At 46.6% G+C, this 23,279-nt stretch overlaps 2 protein-coding genes across 2 annotated transcripts in view; both read left to right on the plus strand.

Annotated features, from left to right (window-relative positions):
• The window catches only part of LOC105886711 (ras and Rab interactor 3-like), a 50,946-nt gene extending 28,114 nt beyond the window's left edge, over positions 1-22,832 (plus strand). The window contains exons 2-3 of the mRNA XM_023511545.1: positions 5,687-5,888; positions 21,497-22,832. Of these exons, the coding sequence (XP_023367313.1) occupies positions 5,687-5,888; positions 21,497-21,733 (439 nt within the window). The 3' untranslated portion in view covers positions 21,734-22,832. The remainder of the gene's footprint in view (positions 1-5,686; positions 5,889-21,496) is intronic.
• Positions 22,764-23,279, plus strand: part of RIN3 (Ras and Rab interactor 3) — an 85,534-nt gene continuing 85,018 nt past the window's right edge. Inside the window, exon 1 of the mRNA XM_012803505.2 lies at positions 22,764-22,823. Within this exon, the coding sequence (XP_012658959.2) occupies positions 22,764-22,823 (60 nt within the window). The remainder of the gene's footprint in view (positions 22,824-23,279) is intronic.

The raw sequence follows: 23,279 nt of genomic DNA on the forward strand, positions 1-23,279 counted from the left end.
GAGTTGGAGACCAACCTGAACAAAGGAGAGACCCTGTCTCTACTAAAAATAGAAAAATTAGCCAGTGTTGTGATAGGCACCTGTAGTCCCAGCTACTTGGGAGGCTGAGGCAAGAGGATCACTTGAGCCCTGGAGTTTGAGGTTGCTGTGAGCTGGGCTGACACCACTGCATTCTAACCTAGGCAATGGAGTGAGACTCTGTCTCAGAAAAAAAAAAAAAAAGGAGCAAAGTCCTGAGACAAAGTCTGAGGTGTTGCTGGCAAGCACCCTCCCTGGTGAGACATTTGCATCAGAAATGGTCCCCAGAGAGCTCAAGTGACCTCCAGCAGGTGGTTGGCTTCATTGCCCTTCTTTGGCCTGGTCAGTGCCACATCACTTTGTCCCTTAAGGGCTCAGTAGGACACAGTACAAGGTCCAAATCGACCTCAGCCTCAGCCACTCCTTCTCTAACTGCCAGATGTTTCTTGAAGGCTGGGAGCTGCAACCTTTGACCTCTTATAGATTCTTCTCAGCCATGAGATCTTTGCATCTGCCAACCCTCCCTACCCGCCAGGATGGCCTCCTTTCTTCATCTGCACTGGCCCACCCAGAGAGAAAGGAGGTCATCTCCAGGGTTGGGTGATTCCTGGAAAGCAGTGTCTTTCCCTCTGGCGGCTCCAGGATTTGAGGCTGAGCGGCCAAGGTCAAACCCTTTGGTGCTCATGACTGTAAGGAGTCTGGGAAGATCCCAGGTCTTTCTTGTCTTTTCATAGGCTGTGGAAGGGATCCTCCCAGTGGTTTGTTTCTCTTCCAAGAGAACTGTGTTTTCTTAGCAATTTTTCCTGTGTTCATGTCAAGCCACATGGTTCCCAGGCCCATGAACTTGTGGGTTACCGCTGGGGCCAGATGTTAGGCATAAGATGAGCAACACCCGGATGTGTGCCCCAGTGACTCCAATCAAATGTGCCAAGTCCTAAAATTGAGGCTACAGAATATTAAAGATGTAGCAGGAAGAGGAAGAGAAGTCCAACTAGAGGGTTGGAGGGATAGATTAACAATAAGTAACATTTACTGAACTATGCACAGGCACTGACAGATAGGTCATCAAATTTTGGCAGTGACCTTCTTAAGCACAGTTTTTTTTTTGTAGGTGATTAAACTGAAACCCCAAAAGATAAAGCAATTGGCCAGAGGTCACACAGCTTACAGTTAACCTTAGGGCTTCTATTTAATAGGATAGCAGGCAAGGTTCATCTGAAGTGGCTCTAAAACATTTTAAACATATACAAGAGTTGCAAGAATTTTGCAGTAAACACCCATATATCCACCAGTGATGCTAAATATTTCTCTGTGTTTGCTTTATTACATAGTTTTATCCATCCACGAATGCACCTTATTTTTTATGCACTTCAAAGAAAGTGTTAGCATGCATATCATTAACTAGAGTTCAGTATTTATTTACAGTTCTTCTTTATTGCTGTCGTGTAAAAATTACATACGATTAAAGTAAATACACACCTATGTGCACCATTTGAACTTCGTACAAATGGAATCATATGGTATGTACTTTTCTGCATCTGGTTTCTTTGACTCAGCCTCGTATCAGTAGTTCCCTTTTCTTGCTTACTGTTCTTCCATTGCATGGCCCTACCATGGTCTACTGCTCCTTTGTCCCCATGATGGACATCAGGACTGGGTACTAGTGAGCTACCATGAGTAAAGCTGCTGTGACCTTTCATGTGTAAGTCTTTTTGTGGATATACACTTTCATTTCTCGTGGGTATATACCTGAGAGTGGAATGGGTTCGTCATAGGGAGGTGTGTGTTTAGGATTATTTAAAAAATGCCATGTTTTTTTCCAAAGTAGTCATACTGGTTTATTTACTCACCAAGAATAAATGAGAGTTCTTATTCACCAACATGTGATATTGTTAGTCTTTAATTTTAGCCATTCTAGGTGTTGTGCCGTGGTGTCACATTGTGGTTTTAATTTGCATTTCCATAATGACTAATATTTTGAGCACTTTTCACCTTGTTGGCCATTTTTATGTCTTCTTCGAAGTGTCTGTTCAAAATCTTTTGCTCATTTAAAAAATCAGTTTGCTTGTTCTCTCTTAGATATGCGTTTTGGAAGTGTTTTTCCCCAGCCTGATAGGCAGACTTTTAAAATTTTGATATAGTCTAATTCACCTGTTGTCTCTTTTATGGTAATTGCTTTTATGTTGGTCCAGTACTTTTGCCGACTAGTTGGAGAATCTGGGGAGGAAGAAATAGAGACCTTGAAGGTGGTGCTGGGGGGATGGAGCAGCTTGAGCAAGGGCAGGTTTCATTGGGGTGATGGAGTACAGCTCTTCTTCAGGGGTGTCTGTGGGGGAGGAGGCCCAGAAAGGGAATGCTGTAAATATTAAGGGACTGGACTGAATTGTGTGGCAGTGGGATCCATTGCACGTTGCAGAGGGAAGGATGTGATCACAAGAGAGTGAGTTGGCACAGTCGCATGATGCTGGTGCCTGGCACAGAGTTTCCACTTGGTCACCTTGACAGCAGCAGTTCATGCCTCAGGATGCTGATGGCTGTGCTGGGTGGAGAAGCGAGTTTATTCCTGTGGCCCCCCACAGTCTCTCCTTGGTTCCAGAGGCCACTCAGATCCTACCACTTCTTCATGGGCCCATTTCTTCTTGCCTAGGCAGCCTGAGGGGTGGTCCAGGCAAGCAGCTAGCCAGGAGCCCAGCCCCTTCCCTCAGCCCTGGGGAACTGCCTTGTATAAGTGGATATAGAGCCAACTCCCCCAGTGGCTCCAGAATGCTCCTGGGACCGTCACCCAGTCCCACTCTGACCTCACCCCCTCTCTTACTCTCACCCTTATCACTCACCCCATTCCCCACTGTCCCTCCAAAAGCAAGAACTCTAGGCTTTGGCGTTTTCTCTTCCTTCTCCCTGGAAACCTTTTCTCCAGACACCTGCATCCGGGTGTTTACTCCACAGCTATCTTTACAGAGGGGTTTCCTGGCCACTTGTTTCCAAACTGCAGCAAGCCCTCCTGGGTCCCCTTTCTCTTCCTCTAGGAGGCGACCCATCTAACCTACTCTAGTCACCATTCACCTTGCTCATCACCTGACTCCTCCCCAAGAATGGAAACACCATGAAGGTTGGGAAGGAGTCCGTCTTTTCCCCCTGTCTTTTGTTCACTGCTCTAACCTGTGCCTGGAACAGCATGTGGCACTTGCAGGCTGCAGAAACTACTCACAGTAAGCGTGACTGACAGGCACACTCCTCTGTTTCTCTCAGAGCCAATGTTTGATGGCAGCTTTAGTTCTGCTGGAGAAAATGGAGATGAGGAATCTTCCAGTCCAGCCCACTTTGTACAAATGAGGGAACTGAGACCCTGAGAGGGAAAGGGCTCGGCTGAGGTCTGAGCTGTGGTTCCTAGCGGAGTGGGAATGGGACGGATAGCCTGTTAGTCTCACTCCCAGCTGCTATTACGAGTCGTAATTGGCCCCTGGGGGAGGCTCCAGGCCAAGCAAGGAAGATTAAGGATGATCATAAAGTCTTTTTGTGCCAGAAGATATTTTTGTGTTTCCAAGTGGAGTTTGAGGAATCTGTGGCCCCAGAGTGCTTCTTTTCTGGGCATTCAGGCCTCTGTCATTTTAACTTCCTTCCCAGAGGAGATGCTGGGACTGTACTCAGGGCCTGGGAATGGTTACAGCAATATCAGTGGGATGGCCCTGGCCTTGAGCTCTAAATAAGACTATTCAGCCCCAGTTATGCAGCCTGTGGACAGCCACAGGGCCACGTTACCCCACCATTCCCCCAGACCCATGATTCCTGCCATTTCCCAGAACTCATGTTTCCCTGGTAACCTGGTGGTTTCTTTTAAATGGGCTGCAGGCTATGGACCACTATGGGAAACCCACATGCAGCTGTGAGTACACCCAGCATTCCTAAAAGCCAGGACTCCTTGGAGGATTTGGGAAGGGGGAGGCAGAGGAAGGAATTTTTGTTTTTTAAAGACAGAGTCTCATTCTGTTACCCAGAGCCATAGAATTCTATGGCCTCAGTCTAGCTCTCAGCAACCTCAAATTCCTGGGCTCAAGTGGTCCTCCTGCCTCAGCCTCCTGAGTAGCTGGGACTACAGGCCACCACACCCAGCTACAGAGGAAGGAATTTTATTCCACGGAACAAATGACTTCACACACACTTTCCTCGTCAGTTTTTTGTAAACCCCTTTGGGAAATGCTGCTTCTGCCTCAGGACCTCTGAGACCTACCACCCTCCTTCTCTGACCCCACCCCCAGCAGTTCCACTTCTCCATGCCCTTTAATGGGGCTCATCCCCCTCCCCCCCAATTCTTTACAGCAAATGCCCTAACTGCTTCTGTAACCAACACCAACACTGACCTCTGCATCAGAGGCACCATCTACATCTTCCTGGCTTTATAAGTCCCCTTCTCTGTCTAATTAAGGGTTTTTACCCTTGAATACACCAAGAGAGACTCACTTCCTCAGGTAGAATGCAAGCAGACCTCACAACCTGACTCAGGATTTGAGGCACCCACATGTCCTTCCTCCTTTTCTGGAATCAAAACCAACTTGCCAACATGTGTGTGCTGGGGTAGGGCAGGGGAACATGAGGGTCTTGGGAAAGTCTGGGACCTCACACTGGACAGAATTATGAGTAGTAGGCAGTGCCCATTCACCAGAGAGCCCTCTAGTTTGGTTTTGTGGTTTTTTGGGTCAGTGATTCTCCTCCCCTTGCCACTCTGATGTGTTAACTCCTCTTCCTCCTGTGGTGTGGGAAATGTTGACTGGGAGGGGGCAAAAAGGAACCTCTGGAAATGATCTGCATCAGCCCTGCCCAACAGAAATACACTGTAAGCCACAAAGGCTATTTAAAATTTTATGGTAGCCACATTAAAACGGTAAAAAGAAACAGGTAAAGTTAAATTTAATGATGTTTTATGTATTCCAACGTGTCTAAAATATTATTTCAATATGTGCTCAATATAAAATGTTGATAAACTATTTTACAGTTTTTTGCATAGTAAATCCTACAACTCCTGTGTGTGTTTTATGCTTACAGTGCATCTCAGTTTGGATAAGCCACTTGTGAGAGCTCAATAACCGCTCAGGGCTACAGGCTAAGGCTTTGGACAGTACAAGTCCTTCTCCTGAGTAGTAGTTACACAGGACATCTGTAACTATGTGGCTAGCTGCATTTTAAGGATTTGTGCATTACACTGTGTGGAAGTTTCTCTTCAATTAAAAATTACAACAAATCCTCTTAAGCGCTCTGCTCAAATGCCACCTGCGTTTCCCTGAACCCATTGTGGTTTGGCATTAGCTACTTTGATAGGTAATACTGTGTGCCTGTTGTATTTATTCCTTCCTGTACTCTAGCTGCATGTCTCATCTGCTGTGTTATAAGCACAAGAAGGTGAAGACCAAGGTTTGTCTTGGTCTTGTTTTTTAATTTTCCCAAAGGGCCACTGGCTACATAGATGCTTACTGAAGAAGCATGGTTGAATCTAATCCCCATTTTTTGTTTTTGTTTTTGTTTTTGGCCAGTGCTGGGTTTGAACCCGCCACCTCTGGCATATGGGGCTGGCACTCTACTCCTTTGAGCCACAGGCGCCACCCTAATCCCCATTTGTTGTAAGTCCTCTTTGGGTTGGCTGCAGATGGGGTGATCATTTGATTCCATTTCTCAGTTCTATTCCAGATGTCGGCAAAGGAGAGGAAGAGGAGGAGGAAGATGGCATGGGGCTTGGTCTGCCAACCACCATGAAGAACTGCCTTCCCCGCCGGGGCATCAGCGTCCTGGAGAAGCTTGTCAAAACATGCCCAGTGTGGCTGCAGTTAGGTCTGGGCTATGCAGAGGCGGCCAGGATCCTGCACCGGGAAGCAGCCGGGGTGAGTCAGGATCCCTCCACCTCATACCTGCTGGGCTGACACAGCTGAGAGGGCTCCCACATGGGAACAGCTGCCACCCATATAGCTTCCTGATGAATTTCTTACAGAGGTTGGTCAGGTTTTTGAGCCCAGTGTTTTCCAGAACTCAGAAGTGGGAGGCTGGCAGGGAGGCCTGGCTTTTGCTTTGGGGAGAGCAGAGAGTAGGTGGCTGGCATGGGCTCTCTGGGCATTTGGGCACCTGAGAGGCAGGCCTGAGATAGTCAGGAGGACCATGCTGGCCTGCTGTGACTTTGAGAGCTCAGCCAGGCATCCAGGGACTAGAGAGTATCAGAAGCAGAGTAAAACTGGTTTTAACCTCCATTTTACTGTGTGGTGGGGTCCAAAGATGTTTCAGAGCAAGGCTCTGTGAATTGGGCAAGTGGCTTGAACTTTCTAAGCCTCACTTTTGTCACTAAGAAAGGGGGTTGTGAACATCCCCCCTCCACGGCTGAGTTGCTATTATATGGGAAGATAGAGAGATGGTAGATAGATGATAGATGGATGAATGGATGGATAAACAGACAGGTGATACATGGTTAAAATATGAGTCAGAGGCCAAGGTGCAAGTTTTTGATGGCTGAGGGATGGCCATTTTCTGTTTTGTTTTTGGTCATGAGGAGCAGAGTGTATATGTAGGGATGGACCAGACAGTGAGGGGAGTCCAGGGGAAGGCAGGTGAGCCTCTAGGGCACACTGGGCAGGACATAAGTCATGACCACTTTGACAAGAGATTCGGTCCTCTTTTCAAAAAGTTTGAAAAAAGCATAAATTTTTTTTTTTTTTTTTGAGACAGAGTCTCACTTTGTCCCCTTCAGTAGAATGCCGTGGCATCATAGCTCACAGCAATCTCAAACTCCTGGGCTCAAGTGATTCTCTTGCCTCAACCTCCTGAGTAGCTGAGACTACAGGCACAACGCCCAGCTATTTTTAGAGATGGGGTCTTGCTCTTGCTCAGGCAATCCACCCACCTCAGCCTCCCAGAGTGCTAGGATTCTAGGTGTGAGCCACCATGCCCGGCCTTAATAAAAATTTTAAATAACATTAGTGTCTCTATTTGAAGGATGCTTATTAATGCCAGGCCTTATATGTTATAGATGCCATCTTGCTGAGGTCCTTCAAGGTGGACTCAGCTGTTTTAGACCATTTTAGAGATAATGAAACTGAGGCCAAGAGGAGTGCTTTAGTTTGGGTTTCCTCAGAAGCAGATCCAGAAACAAGGACTTGAGTGCACATGGCTTATTTGGAAGGTGATCCTAGGAAGCACCAGTAGGAAAACCAAGTCAGCCAATAAAATAGACTTTATCATGCAAGTTTCCCCGGCGGGCAACTGAGGTGACTCCTTCTGGCGAGTGCTGGGAGTCAAAGTATCTCCCTCTCTTTTCTCTCTCTCCCTCACACACACACACACACATATGTCTCAGCTCAGGACTATCCTCCATGGAGGTAAAGGAGCTGGTTACTATTCATCAACTCTTGACTATCAAAGCTTGTAGGGTCTCTGGATTCATTTTCTGGCCCCTTCTCTCTGCCTTGAGCGTGAGATCTGGCTCTTGCCAGTAACAGTCCTTGGGTGGAAAGATGCAGAGCTGGCTATGGAATGTAGGGCTGGAGTCTGCTAAAGACACAGGGCCCTGGGGGATGTGTGTGCACCTGTACCTAGCCCTGGAGTGAGGTAACTTGCCCAGAGCTATAGAGCTGAGGTCTGAACCCCGGCCTAGTGAGCCAAAGACTATAAATGAGTAGCAGGAGAGAAAGAGACATAATTTTCTAAGGTCAAACCAATACTGGATGGTTTTGGATATAAGGAATACATATACAGTACATATACAATACATATAAGTAAGAAACCATCAGAGGGTCTAGTGGGGGCTGTATGCACAGATATGAACCCTAAAGGCATGCGGAGGAGTTATCTAAGTGCTCTGTGAAAGTCAGGGCAGTGAGCTACCCAGAGGAAGGAGAGAGCACATCCAGATGGGGTGATCTGAGCACACTTCTAGAGAAGGCAAACACTGAGCTGGGTCATGCAGGATGGATGGGCAGGGGGAGGTGAGAAGGTTTGTTGGAGAATGGGTGCATGATGGAAGAGCAGAGGCCCAGAAGTGGGCATGAGCCTAGCTGGGGCACTCGGGGATGGAAGGAAGCAGGGCTGGAGAGATTGAAGCTGACCTAGGTCCCTGGGGAGCAGGGCCATGTTGCATTTATCTACCTTATGACTCCATGTCTGACTCAGGCCTGGGTGCAGAGTGGGCCTAGCCCAGCTTGTTAGCTGAAATAAATGAGTGAAGGATGGCAGGGCAGGTGGGTCCAGACACTCCTTCACCCCAGGTGGGTGGTGGGGAGTTCCCAGGCAGCCGAGGCCCTAAGAACTCTTCTACAGCCCAGAGCCTGTATAGAAGACAGTTGAGACCTCAGCTGACTCATTCCCTGCCCATTCTCCATCCTCTTCTGAGGCTATAGGGACTGGGTCAGCCCTGATGATGACGGAATGGAGGGGATGAGCCTTCCATTGCATTCTCTGCCCTCTATCCTTACTCCCCACTCTTCCCCCATGCACTTTGTATTTCTAAGCAGAAACAAAACCCTGAAGTCATGTCCTGGTACAAAGATTGGCCAGCTTTTACCAAGGTTGCTGTATGCATGATCTCATTTGACCCTCACAATGATTTCTTTCAGGTAGATGTTATTAGTGTCGCCCCCAGATGAGGAAATGGAGGCACAGAGAAGTCAACTCCCTTGCCTAAGGTCACACAGCTAGTAGGAGCAGAGTCTGTGTGATACATTCTTCAGGGATGCTGGCAAGGCCCTTTGCTACACAATAGCACTCCGCAGAACTCTCTGAAATGCTACCAGCACAGTGATGTCATTGTTTTTTAAAAGATACAGACACATGAGTGGCCCCCAAACTGTGGGAGCTCAAAGGGTCTTCAAGAGACCTTCTGGGCCCATCCCTCCTGGCACTAATGAGAAGCAGCACTTGATTATGTCTGGGCCCAGCAGTCAGGAGCTGAGGATCCATCCTCTTTGTCCCAAATGTTTGTATGACCTTGACAAACTATATCCCACCCACATACCTCTACCCACCTCCTCTCCCTGCAGCTTGCTTCTCTGATAAGGTGTTGGGAACATTTTGGCCCATTTTTTTATTTGTATGTGTCCAGAAACAAGGCAATCAAAAGCCTCCTTTATTTATGCCACACTCCAACTGGTTTTTGTATTTTAAAATAGTTTGAGATTTACAGAAAAGTTGCAAAGATAGTCCAGAGAGTTCCTCCATACCCCACACTCTTTCTCCTATTGTTTCACATTAGTGTGGTTGATTTTGTTTGCCACAGTTAATGAACCAATCTTGATATATCATTGTGAAATAAGACCCATATTTTATTCAGATTTCCTTAGCTTTTACCAAATTTTGTTTTCCTGTTTCCAATCCCATCCAGACATTACATTTAGTCATCATCGTGTCTCCTTAGGCTTCTCCTGGCTGTGGCATTTTCTCCTTTGTTTTTTATGACGTTGATGGTTTTGAGGATTACTGGTCAAGTTTTTAGTGGAATGTGCCTCCACTGGGATTTGTCTGATGGTTAGACTGGGGTTACAGGTTTTGGAAGGAAGACCACAGAGGTAAAATGCCCTTCTCATGTCATACCAAGTGTCCATACTGTCACATGCTAGCCTCTGGTGCTGTTGAACTTGAACCCCTGTGAAGGTAGTGTTTATAGGGATTCTCTACTGTAAAATTACTCTTTCCCTCCCCTTTCCATACTATACTTTTTGGAAGGAGGCCACCATGCTCATCCTGTCCTTAAGGAATGGGAAGTGATGTTCTTCCTTCTTGATTAAGTATCTAATAAGTTATTTGGAATTCTTCTGCTCAGAGAGATTTTACCCTCCCCCCATCTATTTATTTATTCAGTCATTTAATTATATTAATATGGAATCATGGATACTTATTTTATATTTTGGGTTATAATCCAGTACTATTTTAATTATTTTGTTGCTCAAATTGTTCCAGCTTTGGCCACTGAGAGTTTTTTTATTTGGCTCCTGTATCTTTGGTATCCTCCCATCTTTGTGTGTGTATGTGTTGTGTGTGCGTGTTGCTTGTTTGTTTGTTTGTTTGTCAGAGCACTCCCTTACTTTCTGGCAACACAAGGTGCTCCAGCCTCATCTTGTTTATTTTCTGCTGAGGTCCTAAAGCTCTGTTTCCTTTTACTGGGGAATGTTATTAGAAACCAAGATCTGGGTGCTGTGTGCGTTCATGGCTACTGGAATATCATTGCTTCTAGACCAAGGTCATTGCTTCTGGTAGGAGAGGCATAGCTGAAGAGCTGCAGTAACTTGAGTTAGGATGTGGTCCAGCCACATAGGTGGTTCAAGGCACCCTTCCCAAGTGTGAGCCCAAGGAATACCAATTGCATTCAATATTAGTGGGGAAAGCATTCAGTGAAGCCCATCTCTTGCCCCTGCTGAGGCCAGGAGGAAGGGCACAGTCATTAGTTAATGCAAGATTGCTTTGTGCTAAGAACCTTCTTTCAACTTTCTGACAACCCTACAGAACAGGGGGTTCTCTGTTCCATCAGTGGGGAAACTCAGAGCTGAGATGGAGCCTGCCTGAGTAATATGGCTTCTAAGTGGTGGAACTTGAATCTACAGCTGGCTGCCTTTTAAGAAATAGAGTGTCTTGGCCTCATCCCCAGAAATGCTTCTTTCTTTGTTTTGGAGTGAGCCTCAGCTCTGAGGATGTTTTAAAAGTTCCCTAGGTAGTACTGATAGTGCAGCCAGGGTTGAGAAATGCTGCTCTGTGCCGTGCTACAACCACACTATAAGTAAAGGTAGACCTTGGTTTCCCCATTTGTTTAATAAAGGTATTGGGCAATATGTCCCTTTCTTCTCTTTCTACCCTTCAGTGGTTCTGAGAATTTGTGAGTTGGCTTTCATATGGCCCTTTGTGCACACACACACATACACACACACTCCTGAGGTCTCTCACAGTCAGGACCAGGGGTGTGAAGACCTTTCTCACAGGCTTGCCCACCCACTCCCACCTCTCCAGGATGGGCTCTGGCCACTGGACTGCTGACCTCCATAGACAACAGCCCCTGTAGCTATGGCCATAAGGAAGAACCAGCTGCTTCTGTTCCTGACCTAATGAGCATGATTGGAAAATTTCCCCCAGGCAATTGGAAAATCCTAAAATAACAAAAGTGGAAAAGCAGACAGCTCTGGATTGTCCAGGCCAAAATTGGATAGTAAAAACAAAACCACATATAGTGTATGTAGCTTTGGATTTTTATGCATTTATTTGAGGGAGGGGAATACAGTGGTTACATAATTCTCTCTGTTAAGCATACCCTGTCCCAGCTACTAGTGAAATCAGTCAGTCTTTCCAAAACCCATGCTGGCTGAAGGTAGACTGGAGGGGTTCCCATGGCTGACTGTCCCACCTCCTGGATTGCATGCAAACCTCTTGGGGGATGGGAAAACCCCCAGGGCACTAATACTAGAAGAGTATCTTCTGAAAGAATGGAGTCCTGGAATCCTTCAGCCCTTTTCCTCACTGCAGACTGGAAAAATCAGCTCAGAGAGAGTTGGCGCCTTGCTCCAGGACACAGAACAGCCCAGCATCAGAGCTGGGAAGGACATAGGACACTGGACTCACAGCCAGTGCTCTTAGCACTATCCCACTCTTGTCTTGAGGGCAGATTGGGACGGGGAATCCTGGCTCTTCAAAGAAAATTGGAATGTCAGGGTGGGTGTGCCACCCAGCAGTTTATACAATTAGCAGAAGATTCTTCTGCTTTCTGAGAATTCCTAATGCAGTACATTGGGGAAGATGACAAAAAGAGAGAGAGAAAAAAGAAGAAACAGAAGGCACCGGCTGACTTAGCCAGACACCAGACATGGCTAGTTCTCAGCAGGAGAGAGGTCATGTAAGGATGTTGAGCACAGCAAGATTCATTGGTGGCTTTAGGGGAGGCTTTCAGGACCAGTGGCCAATGGAGGTTCCCACTGTGGGCAAGGATGTGAACTGCTCTGTTCATAGCAACCCCAGGAAGCCCTCGGGTGAGTGTCGTGGAGGTGAGCAGAGGTGGCCCCAGCACCTGCACTTGTCTCCCCAGGTTCCCTCACTGCTCACTCTGGCTCTTCCTCCCACTCCTGAGGCCGGAAGCCTGGAGCTGCTAATCAGGACATCTTTCCTTGTCCTTGGTGCCTCATGGCCCACTCACTGCCTTTCTGATTGATGGAGCCATCTACAAACAGTCAGAATAGGAGTGCTAGGGGCCCTTTGCCATCTCTCCTTAGGGCTGGGATGTAGGTAGGTAGAGGGGCCCTGGGGAAGGAAGTACTATGTATTGTGTGCTTATTATGTAGTGTTTTCAGTGGTTGGCTTTTAAACTTTCCCATATAGTGCCATGCACACCTCAGGAGCACCTCATAGAAGGAAGGGGGAGAGGACTGCCCAGAGTCTGAGGCCCCATGTCCATATACTGTCTGAAGCACTGGATCAGCAGGGAATGCTTTCAGCTTCAGTAACAACAAACCCAGCTGATGGAGCTTCAGCTATAGGGTACTATTGTTTACCTAAAGAAAAGTGTGAGGTTGGAGGCTCAGTTCCCAGATTCTTTCCATTTTTCTGTTCCATCTTCAAAGTGTTGGCTTTTGGTCCTCAGGTTTTACAGCCCATGTTTGCAAAGTGGCAGCTGCTGGTCCATGCATCTCACCCATTCAAAGACAAATGGTTTTCTTCTCCTAGGCTTAGTCCTTTATTTTAGGGAACAGATATTGTTCCAGATGCTTTATTGGCTATGCCTAACTGAGGAAGGCTGGGAAAGGGGTGAATGGCAAATGGGAGCAGTATAGTCATGACTGGTTTTGATCAAACATCTCTTAAGTCAGGGCACATTGCCATCCAGGTCAGAATAAGAGTCTGTTAGAAAGAAGGGGAGAGAGGACTGGTTCTTGGGGAGCTAACTCATAGTGGCTATCACAAGCAGAAACTGTCATGATCCTATTTTGCAGAGGAAGAAGCAGCCCAGAGAGCTCACACAATTCTAAGTGGCCAACAAAGGACTGAACTTGGAGATTCTCACTCCAGAACCTGTGGGCTGAAGTCTTACGTGATAGGGCTCCAAGGCCCAACACTCTGGACCTTCCCCTTAGATGCCCATTCCTTTCCCTGTCTTTTTACCAACCTGCGCCCCACACTGTTTTCTCATCTATACAGTGGGTAGAATACTCTGAGCCCCAGGGAGGGAATTGTTGCAAGGCTGCTAAAACCCCTAACAGATTTGCATTGGCAACACGTATATTTAAATTGGGATGAAACAGAGATTAGTGTGGCCATTCTACAAGGGTGACACATAAATTCGCAAAGTACTCTATATTTAAAAAATTTTTTAAAAATAGAAAAATAGGGCAGCACCTCTGGCTCAAAGGAATAGGACGCCAGCCCCATATCCCATATGCTGGAGGTGGCAGGTTCAAACCCAGCCCCGGCCAAAAACTGCAAAAAAAATAGAAAAATAAACCCTCCAAGCATGGTGCTCTGCTTAGAGTACCTGCTCATTTAACATATAGTGGGTTGGTTAGTTTTGAGGTTATGTATAGTAGTGGTCACAACTCTGGCCTAAAGGTCACTGGTCTTGCATACTTGCCCTGGCCCTACCACCACCAGTGAAATGACCTCAGAAGGTCCTTTTACTTCTCTAGGTTATGGCTTCTGTGGCTGTAGAGTAAGGGACTGGGCCACATCACTGGCTCTCAAACTTTCCCAATGAATTCTGTGCACGTCTCAGGAATACCTCATAGAAGGAAGAGAGGAGGCTGAGGCCCCATGTCTGTATACTACATGGCTGTATCATTACCTACTATTAGCATAACAAACCACCCCAATATTCAATGGCTTAAAACAGTCACCATGTTATTTGCTCACAATTCTGTGGGCAAACCCAGTTAGCAATTCAGACTGGATTCAGCTGAGCAGTTCTTCTGCTAGTCTTTTCTGGGTTTGATTATGCAACTGCAATCATCTGTCAGCTTAACTGGGCTGGATGGTCTAAGATGGCCTCACTATATGACTTGCGGTGGGTTCTGGCTATTGAGTGAGCCACAGCACTCCAGTAGGTTAGCTCAGCCTTCTTCATATGACTGCAGTAGTCCAAAAGGGTGAGGATGGAAGCTGGCATACCTCTTGAGGCCTAGGCTCAGAATTCCTGTGTCTCTTCTGCTGTGTTCTTTTGGTCAATGCCAGTCCCAAGGCCACCCTATTTCCACCAACAGTTCAAAGTAAACTCCATCTCTTGATGGGAGGAGCAGCAAAGACTCTATGGCTATTTTTAATCTACCACATAAGTGAATGGTCTTTGAGTCCCTTTAGTCTCTTTGATGCAGCTGCACGCATATTAATAATGACAATAATTATCACTTACTTATCAAACAATATGATGTATTAAAAATTTGGCATATATTTTAGTGGTTAGTAAATAGGAGCAGTCTATAATATAATAATATAATTAGTAAGTATTATTATTTAACAATTGCATACTTTATACCAAGCATTTTATATAGATGATCAGCAGTTCTCCCAGCCACTCTGAATGATGGATATGATGCTCATATTGAGGAATGTTATGAAGATATTACATATTATGAAGAGGAACTCAAGACCCCAAGAAGTAAAGTGACTTGCCTGGGCCACAGCTAGTAAGTGCAGAGCTGGAATTCATGCTTCACAGCATCACTAACAGCTGGCTGCAGGATGTAGAAAGGGATGCAAGGGAGACCTTGAGAACTGCACATAGAACCCCCTGGGTGTTGGAGGAAGGGCTCTGAGTGGTCACTCCAGCTTTTGACCTCCTGGGCACTCACCTGCAGCAGCCATCGTGGGCAGACTCCCCTTAGAGTATGACAGTGGACACTCAGTGAGCGGATGGGACAAGAGGGATGCAAACAGCTTGTGAAGACAGTCTTCTGCCTGGAACTGACTCTGGCTGAACTCTGACCAGGTTTAAGCTCTGGGAATTTTCTGTATTCTAGAATGTTCTTCAGAAGTCACTGCTGCTGTTTTTGAAAGGTCTAGAAGAGGCTCAGTAACTAGATCAGCAGCTAAACCTCCCCAGAGTGGAACAGAACAGAGCCTCTTATCCCAGTTGGCCAATACAGACCACAGGCCTGGGCTGTCCCCACAGTGGACATCTGTCAGTGTTGCCCTCACCCACTACCACCTGGGAAGGAAGTTTCAGAAGACCCCTCGAGCCAGGCCAAATTCAGCCTCCCTTCCTGCCCCACGATCCAGCATGAATGCCTGGCCTCTTCTACCACTTGGTCAGCACCTTATTCTGGCTTTCAGGCAGAAGAGCCATGTGAGAGCTTTGTGGCCATGCTTAAAGGGTTGGTGCTGGGTGTTCAGGATTGGAGGGCTGGCATGGTCTAGCTTTGGGGACTTTCCACCTTGTGGACACCCTATGCCCCAATGAGGAGGTAGGTGAAGACGATGGCAGAAGAGTGAGATGCCAATGCTGTATGGTGTGGCAGGTGGAGATGCCTGGCCCAGGAGCTGCTTCTGCACTTGCTGTCTGTGTGGCCTAGGGCTTATGTAAGACCTGAGTCTTCACCCATCAAAGGGCATAGGATTAGAGTGTTTCATAGGCCCATGGGGACAAGTGATACTAAATGTTGTGTGCCTGGCACAGTGTGCTCATATTAGCAGCTATAGTAACTTCTGGCCCCTTACCATGACCAAACCACTCTCTCTTTTTGTTTATTATCTTGCATTCCTTGCTTCTTGCTCTGGGTCTGTAAGTTTTGCCTCCCCCAACTGCTGCCTCAAGGCAATTCCTTACTTTTTCACAGTAAACACGTGCTGGACTCACTCTAGTTCTAGGTAGAGCCTGAGACTGGGAGCCAACAAAACAAAAACACACATTTACCCACACTCACACACACATTGACCCACTTAGACTCACACACACACACACCCTCTCAGAGGTAGGGATGGGTAGAGACTTGGTCCTTGGTGAGTACCCTGTTGGGTGTTTTCCTATGCAATGTCTCCATCACCTCTTACAACATGGATAGGCAAGGCTTTGGTTTCATGTTTTGTTTTGTTTTCTTTTCTTTCTCCTATTTTTTTATCCTCCATACACTAGTAAAGTTTCATTTTGTTTATTTCTGCTGGGTGGTGGTAGGTGTTATTGCTCCCATTTATAGATTAGAACACTGAGGCTCAGGAAAACATGTAAGCTGGTGACTGGCTCCTCAGGGCCATCTGGGAGCCCAAGAGCAGCATAGGTTAGCCCCTGCCCCCAGCCCCTAGTCAGAGGAATTCCAGTATAGGGACTCCTGTCTTCTTTCTTTTTCTCTAGGAACATGATAGTGGATAACAGGGTCCATGTCTGAACCAAGTGAGAAACACCCAGAAATACTATGTGCTGAGTATGAAAGGTTGCAGGGCAGTGTCAAGGGAGTATGCCCAGTTGAGGCTGGCAACCATGATCTGCCACACCAGTCAGCCTGCAGAGATCAGTGGGGACAGGAGTGTCAGAGTAGTAAGGGAAGAAAGCAGCCATCGGTATGTTGTATTATAACCGTGGCCCATGTAGACCCTACCACTAACAAAGACTCTACTCACATTACAGACAGGGGTCTTCAGTTTTATTTTGGAAAAAGAAATTATTGGTAACATTCACACCAAAGGGTCATGGCCCCAGTTTGAAGAACACTGGCCTTCCTTCCTTTCCGAGCCATCCCTGACACAGGAGGAGCAGCTTGGGCAGCTCTGCTGTGTGCATGTGCTCCTAACCCCCTCCCTGGCCACAGGTCCTCTCACACAGGCATCACCTGTGTAAAGGGAGCACTTTCTCTCTCAAGACAGAAACCCTCTGTTTAGTTTCATTTCAGGAGGGTGCCAGGCCCCCAGCTTCAACCCTGCCTAAGGGTCAAGGGTCAAAGTTTTCTTTTTTAGGCTGCCCAGGGCCATCAGTAGCTGCTGCTCAGCAGGGCAGCCCTGGGGCACTCCAGAGTGCACTCGGTTCACACACACCACAATCACATACACACCTGCTCACACACACCTGCACACACCATGTTTCCCCCACACACACACCCCTACACACACTCACACATATATACCACACTTTTCCCCACACACACTCACACTCATACACTGCTGACTTTAAATAATAAGATTTGGAAAATATGACTAAATATCTTTTTTTTTTAAGCGCAAAGCTTGAGGATAGCCATCTATCTCACCCCAAATGAACAGTGTCAGCACTCTGAAGTGGAGAAAGTAAGATTTCTCTTATAGAGGCAGAGATAGCAGTTTTAGCAGGAGCACAGCCGTTTTCCTACCACACCAGTGCACACACCACAGCGCATGCAGTGGTTACAGATTGCTGCATTCCAAGGAAGATTACTCTATTAGTCCTTGCAGACCGAGAGGGCCTTGCCTCTCAGAGGCATTTGTTCTGAGAGGGCCTTGCCTCTGACGCCATTTGGTCTTAATTACTCACAGGAATTAAAAAGGCAGAAGTTGCAGCTACATGCTGAGTGACCCAGGCTGCATAGCCACATTCCTTTTAGAGCTAAGAATAATTTGAAGTCCCAATAGTTTTCAGTTTGAATTATTTAATTTCACAATACTTACCCACACTCAATCACTCTCTGTGTTCTGACACCAAATCTCTGACACCAGCTGGATGTACAGCAATTCAATTTAGACAATACCTGAAGTTGGTACAGACCCCAAAGGCTGCTCTTACTTTAGATGACAGCCACAAGTGCAGTCACCAAGCTAACTGGACTTCTGTCTGACTTGGAATCAAATTTGGGGGCTCCCCTGATCAGGTTTGACACTCTGATAGTACAAGTCACAGAATGTACTGAAAGTGCTATACTTAAAATTATAGTTTTAGTATAAAGGATAAAACCACCAGATGGATGAGGCACAGAGGGCACTGTCTGGGGCAGCTAGGCACAGACCCGCCGCCCCGCCCCCCCCCCAATGCCTCTTCTAGAAGCCAGGAGCATCGCCCTCCTGGCACATAAGTGCGTCCAGGAAGGACCACTGAGCTCTGAAGTCCAGAGGTTTTATTGGGGTTTCATCTCTTAGGTGGATCCATCAAATCACTGGCCATGTTATTAAACTCAATCTCCAGGACTTCTCTTCTCTGGAAGTCAGGGGTGGGGCTGAACGTTCTAATCCTTTAATTGTGTGCTTGTTCTTTCTGTGGACTAGGAGTCCCTGTTAGCATAAACTTTGGTAAGGTCAAAAGGGCTCCATTATGAGTAACAAAAGACATTCCTATGGCTCAGGAAATTCCAAAAGTTTTTGAAGCTCTGTGCCAGGAATGGGGACAAAGACCAGATATGCTTTTTTTACTATACCATACTCACTCCTACACACACTCACATTCCCTCATTGAGCCTAGTAGGGGAGGAGGCAGCTCGACCTTAGACCTATGAAGAGGCAAAGTGACCTCTTCCCTTTGAAAGATGAAATGCCCTGGGGTCAGTTCAAGTTCAGGTTAATGCATAAGTTCAGTGATGCTGCAGCTCAAAATAGGGCAGGGCTGTGGCTGAGTTGAGGCACTGTCTCAGAGTGGGGAGCCGAGGCTGACAGAGCTTCTAGAAGTAAGAACATCCTGCTGGGGCCCTCTTGGCAAACTCCCTTCCAGGCTGGCATCACCCCTGCCTATTTCTCATTTCACTCCCTCTTTCCTTTCCCTCTGTGGGCTTCTGGTTCTCATGCTGTCTCTAATCTGCCCTGTCAAAGAGAAGGGCTGCTCACCTCATTACAAACTGAGGTTCAGTGACTAATGGATTTGTTGTTTTTGCAGAGAGATCAGGGTCCTAAGCTGAAAGGTCACCCTCTTTAAACCAGGCAGGGCGGAATTTGAGTGCCCAAAATCTAGAATCAAAGGCCCTGAGCTCAAATCTCAGCTACAGCAGTTCACTACACTATGATCTTGAACGTGACTTATTTCTCTCTGCCTCAGTTTCCTCACCTATAAAATAGAGATAATGATGGCATTCCCCCATCAGTTTAATGAGAGAAGTAAATGAGATCACGGAATCTAAAGCACTGGTGTTTGGGCTTGGGGCAGACTAGGGAGGCAACATATATTAGCTGCTATTAATCAATAATAGCATTATTATTATAGTGTTTTATTAATAATAATCATATTATATTAATGATTCTGATGGTATAGCAATATAATTATGACAACCCCAAATAAGTGACCAAGGCAAAAAATCTTCAGAAATGGATGTTTAATAAGCCAAAGTTTGAGGATGTACCTGAGAAAACCGCAAACCACAGACAAATTGTAACTATTTCAGGGAATTTGGGAGCTTCAGTATTTAAGGGGGATAGGGCATACAGAAATAAAAAACTGAGCAAGAGGGTGGGCAGTGAGGCAAAATAGTTACATTTTGAGAGGGACAGAAAATCTGCATTTTACATAAGATAACACAAATGTTTTAAGAGGAAAAGAGAGGGAAGGAAGCATCAGTTTATGTAGATTTCCCTAGGTAGGTGGAAGAACATTTGATCTTGTCTCTGTCCTGCACCTGGGAAGATAAACTTGTAATTCATTATTAGTGTGGAATGGAACAGACTGTAATTTTAGAAGCTAGACTTAGCCTGTATCCCAAAGTTACAGTTTGCATGTTTTTGTTTATAGGAAGCCAGCAACGAAGTTGCTTATGAATGATCCCTGGAGGCAATCCTTATAGATGCCTGAGGCCTTTTGCCTTTCTGTGGATCTGGCTGATGCCTGATGTTGGTAACAGTCATTCATTTGGAAGCAGTGTTGCCCTCTAGCCAAGTTCATCTGCCGAGGAAAGCCATTACCCAGAGACAGCAGGGTTCACAGCACAGAGTTTATCCCTCAGAGTGCTAAGGAGGGAGGTAGAAGGAATTTCTCAAATATACCGCTCTGAGAATTGGGGAGGCCAGAGTTTTTAAAGACAGTTTGATGGGCAGAAAATTAGACAATCAGGGTCTGCTAAATGTCTGGTTTTAGGGCAGAGCCATCAGTTCTTTGGTTGGTATAGGCCACTGTCTGGGAGGGTCAGTTACTAGAATGCAGGTCCGTGGGGGGAGTGTGCAAGATCAGTTGAGTCAGTTCCTTGGTCTGGGTGGGTCTGTCACTGGAATGCTGGACCTGGAAGATACCTCAAAAACTACTCGTAGGTTCCCAACAGGTGATGCAATGTTCTGCACCACCAACTATGCTTGACTCCAGAGTAGAGAAGCAAACAGCGGGAACAGTGATTATTATCAAGCAAATGATGGAACACTGGCTGATTATTATTTTAGCTAAGTTCACAGAGCTTTGGGGCCCTCACTCTAGCTCTCACCTTGTACCCCTTTATTAATTTGTAAGGGCAGTTTCAGCAGGTGTTGCATGGCTCTGCCTCCTTCCCTTTTGCGTAAGGAGTTGGGAGGGGGCGGTCCTGAGAATTTTATTTTCCTTTAAAATACTAGTAACCAATAGCAATGACAGCAGAATTTGGAGCTTCACCAAAGGGTGACATGGCAGAGTATGCTTTGGTGGGGAAAGGAAGTACTCCTTGAAAGCCTCATTTCTCTGGGATGTCCCACTGGCCCTGCTCCCCAGCCTTCCCTCGGTAGCCTTGGCCAGATCCTGGTTTTCTACCCTCTGGCTCAGGTGAAGGGGGCTGAGCTGGAGAGGCTCAGACTGCAGGGGCAGGGACAAGTTTAGAAGGGGTGGAGAGACATTGTGCCCCCAGGCTGGGGAGATTCTAGAAGGCATCACTGGAGAAGGAAGGATCAGCATGCTCAGGGCCAGCGCAGACTAAAAAGGACATCTTAAAACAGCACATCTCCTTGTGAAAGACAGCAGGTCCCTTTCATGGACCAAGTGCTTACAGGTATTAACTCAGTTACCACACCAGCTCAAGGAGGAGGTGTGCTGTTTTGATCAGAGCACCTCAGTTTCTTCATCTGTAAGACAAGGATAAGAACAAGACTCACATCATGGGGTGATGGAGAAGACGGAGCAAGTTAATATACAATGTCAAGTGTCATAACAGTTCCTGTCACAGACAGAGCTCTATATTAACTATGAGCTACTTCTGTTTTCATGGGGGGGGGGGAGTACGAATTGACTGATATCTGTGATTATTTTCAATATCTTCCCCTGGATCAAACATGCTGGGGTGTGAGTTGAAAATCAACCCCACTCCAGTACACTAGAGTTTTTCCAAGTGTGAACTCTGGACCATCTACATCATTGTCAGCTGACTCAGGCCCATCCTACAGAACCAGCATCTCAGGGGGCCAGGGCATCGTCCCTAACTCTGTGTCTACAGCAACCTTCGAGTACGCTGGGTTAGTTGACCGACTCAGTGAGCAGGTGAGAAATTGAAGTGCCAGGATCCTCAATTTGGACATGGGCCAGGTTGGCTCCCGAGAGAGGCTTCACCACCCCACTCTGCCTCCTCATTCTAGGACCTTCCCATGACTTCCATCTCACTGCTGTCCTCATCTCCACCCAAATCTCTGATTCATGGATCTCCTTCCCCTCCTGTGGTTTCAGATGTTCCTGGTCCGCCGGGACAGCAGCCTGAAGCACCTGGTGCTGTGTGTTCACTTCCCTTCCCTGAAGGAGAGCTCGTCTGAGGTGCTAGAATATACCATCAAAGAAGAAAAATCGAGTAAGTACCTGTCCTCCCCATTCTGGTCCCAACCGCACAGCAGCGCACAGCAGCAAACAGCAGCAGCAAATGCTGCACGGCTAACCACAGACTCTCTTGTCTACACAGGAGGTGTTTAAAATTAGAAGGAGCTCTTAGGGTTTTTAAGTACGTGTTAAAATAAGAACGAAAAAGAAGAATAAAATTAGAAGGGGGGAAAACTTTCAAATGAAGTGACTTAGCCATGCTTATTTTGAATTCAGTTTATCACTCAAAAGTCAATGTTAGTTTCCGCTTACGCTCGTCTTGGCTTGTTGACTGGGCTTCCTGTGGCCACATGAAGTTTTCTCATTAGCTCAGCAAGGATGCTGGAGACAAACAAAAAAAAGGAAAGGAAATGTCTGAGCCCCTGAGTCCTAGTGTAAGCTCAGCACACGAACTGGGTCACTTCACCTCTCTAACCCTAAGAAAGTCACTGAGTGGGTCAACTAACCCAATGTGCTCGAAGGTTGTTATTGAACTAGAGTCACTACACCTCTCTAACCCTCAGTTTTCTTATCTGTTAAATAGACACAGTAGTCACTGTCCTGTTTGTCTCGCATTGCTTTTTTGAGGGCCAAATGGGCAAGTGCTTTGAAAGACAGAAATCTTGTGTGTGAGCAGGGTTACCTGAAGCAGGCATGAGATAAGCCTCAGTAGAAAAATGTTTTGGGGCCCCCAGTTTGTACTGATATGCAATGCAGCCAGGTTTGGGCCCCTTGTGGATAGCTGGACTCAGCCATCTGTGCCAGTTTCCCCATCCTCAGGGTCCATGTGTGCACATGCTATGTACTAAGATCCAAAAGGCCTATTAGAAGAATCCACGGATTATTGCAAGCACTGACTTTTGTCCTTTGTAAATGGATCCAGGTTGTTGTGGGAAGCTTTTTACCCTTGGTTAGAAGTAGAGTGAAAAGACTTAAAGAAGAAGGCTCATTAAATATTTTACAGAGCTTGCTTCTCGAGAAACACTTGTCCCCAGTGTCAGACTCTGACAGAGTCCTGGCCTTAGGGGTCTCCCAGTCTGGTTGGAGGACAAGGGACATGCTGGGGCAGGAGAGGCAGACATTTCTTGCTGTGCAGTGTAGCAGGTGTAACTGCAAAGAGACCTCTGGGCGGGGACCACAGAGGATGCAGGGGGACCTTGGGGAGGGTGTCAAAGAGGAGGAAGCCTTCAAGCTGGTCCCAATGGTGAGTTCAATTAAAATTTAATTTTCACATCTTAACACAATAACTAAGAAAATGAGGCTCAGTGCCTGTGGCTCAAGTGGCTAAGGTGCCAGCCACATACACCTAAGGTAGTGGGTTCGAATCCAGCCCCGGGCCCACCAAACAACAATGATGGCTGCAACCAAACAATAGCCGGGCGCCTGTGGTCCCAGCTACTTGGGAGGCTGAGGCAGGAGACTCGCTTGAGCCCAGGAGTTAGAGGTTGCTGTGAGCTGTGATGCCACAGTACTCTACCCAGGGGGATAGCTTGAGGCTCTGTCTCAAAAAAAAAAAAAAAAAAAAAAAAAAAAGAAAAAAAAAGATTATTTAAACACGTTGGGTGAAAATATTTCAAATTGTACATGAAAATACCACACTGTACCCCATGATTGCATTAATGTACATAGCTAACGTTTTAAAAAAAAGGAAAAAAATAAG

Source organism: Otolemur garnettii, unplaced genomic scaffold (assembly GCF_000181295.1).
Source record: "Otolemur garnettii isolate 467f Iridium unplaced genomic scaffold, OtoGar3 scaffold00020, whole genome shotgun sequence".
Classification (NCBI taxonomy): Eukaryota; Metazoa; Chordata; class Mammalia; order Primates; family Galagidae; genus Otolemur; species Otolemur garnettii.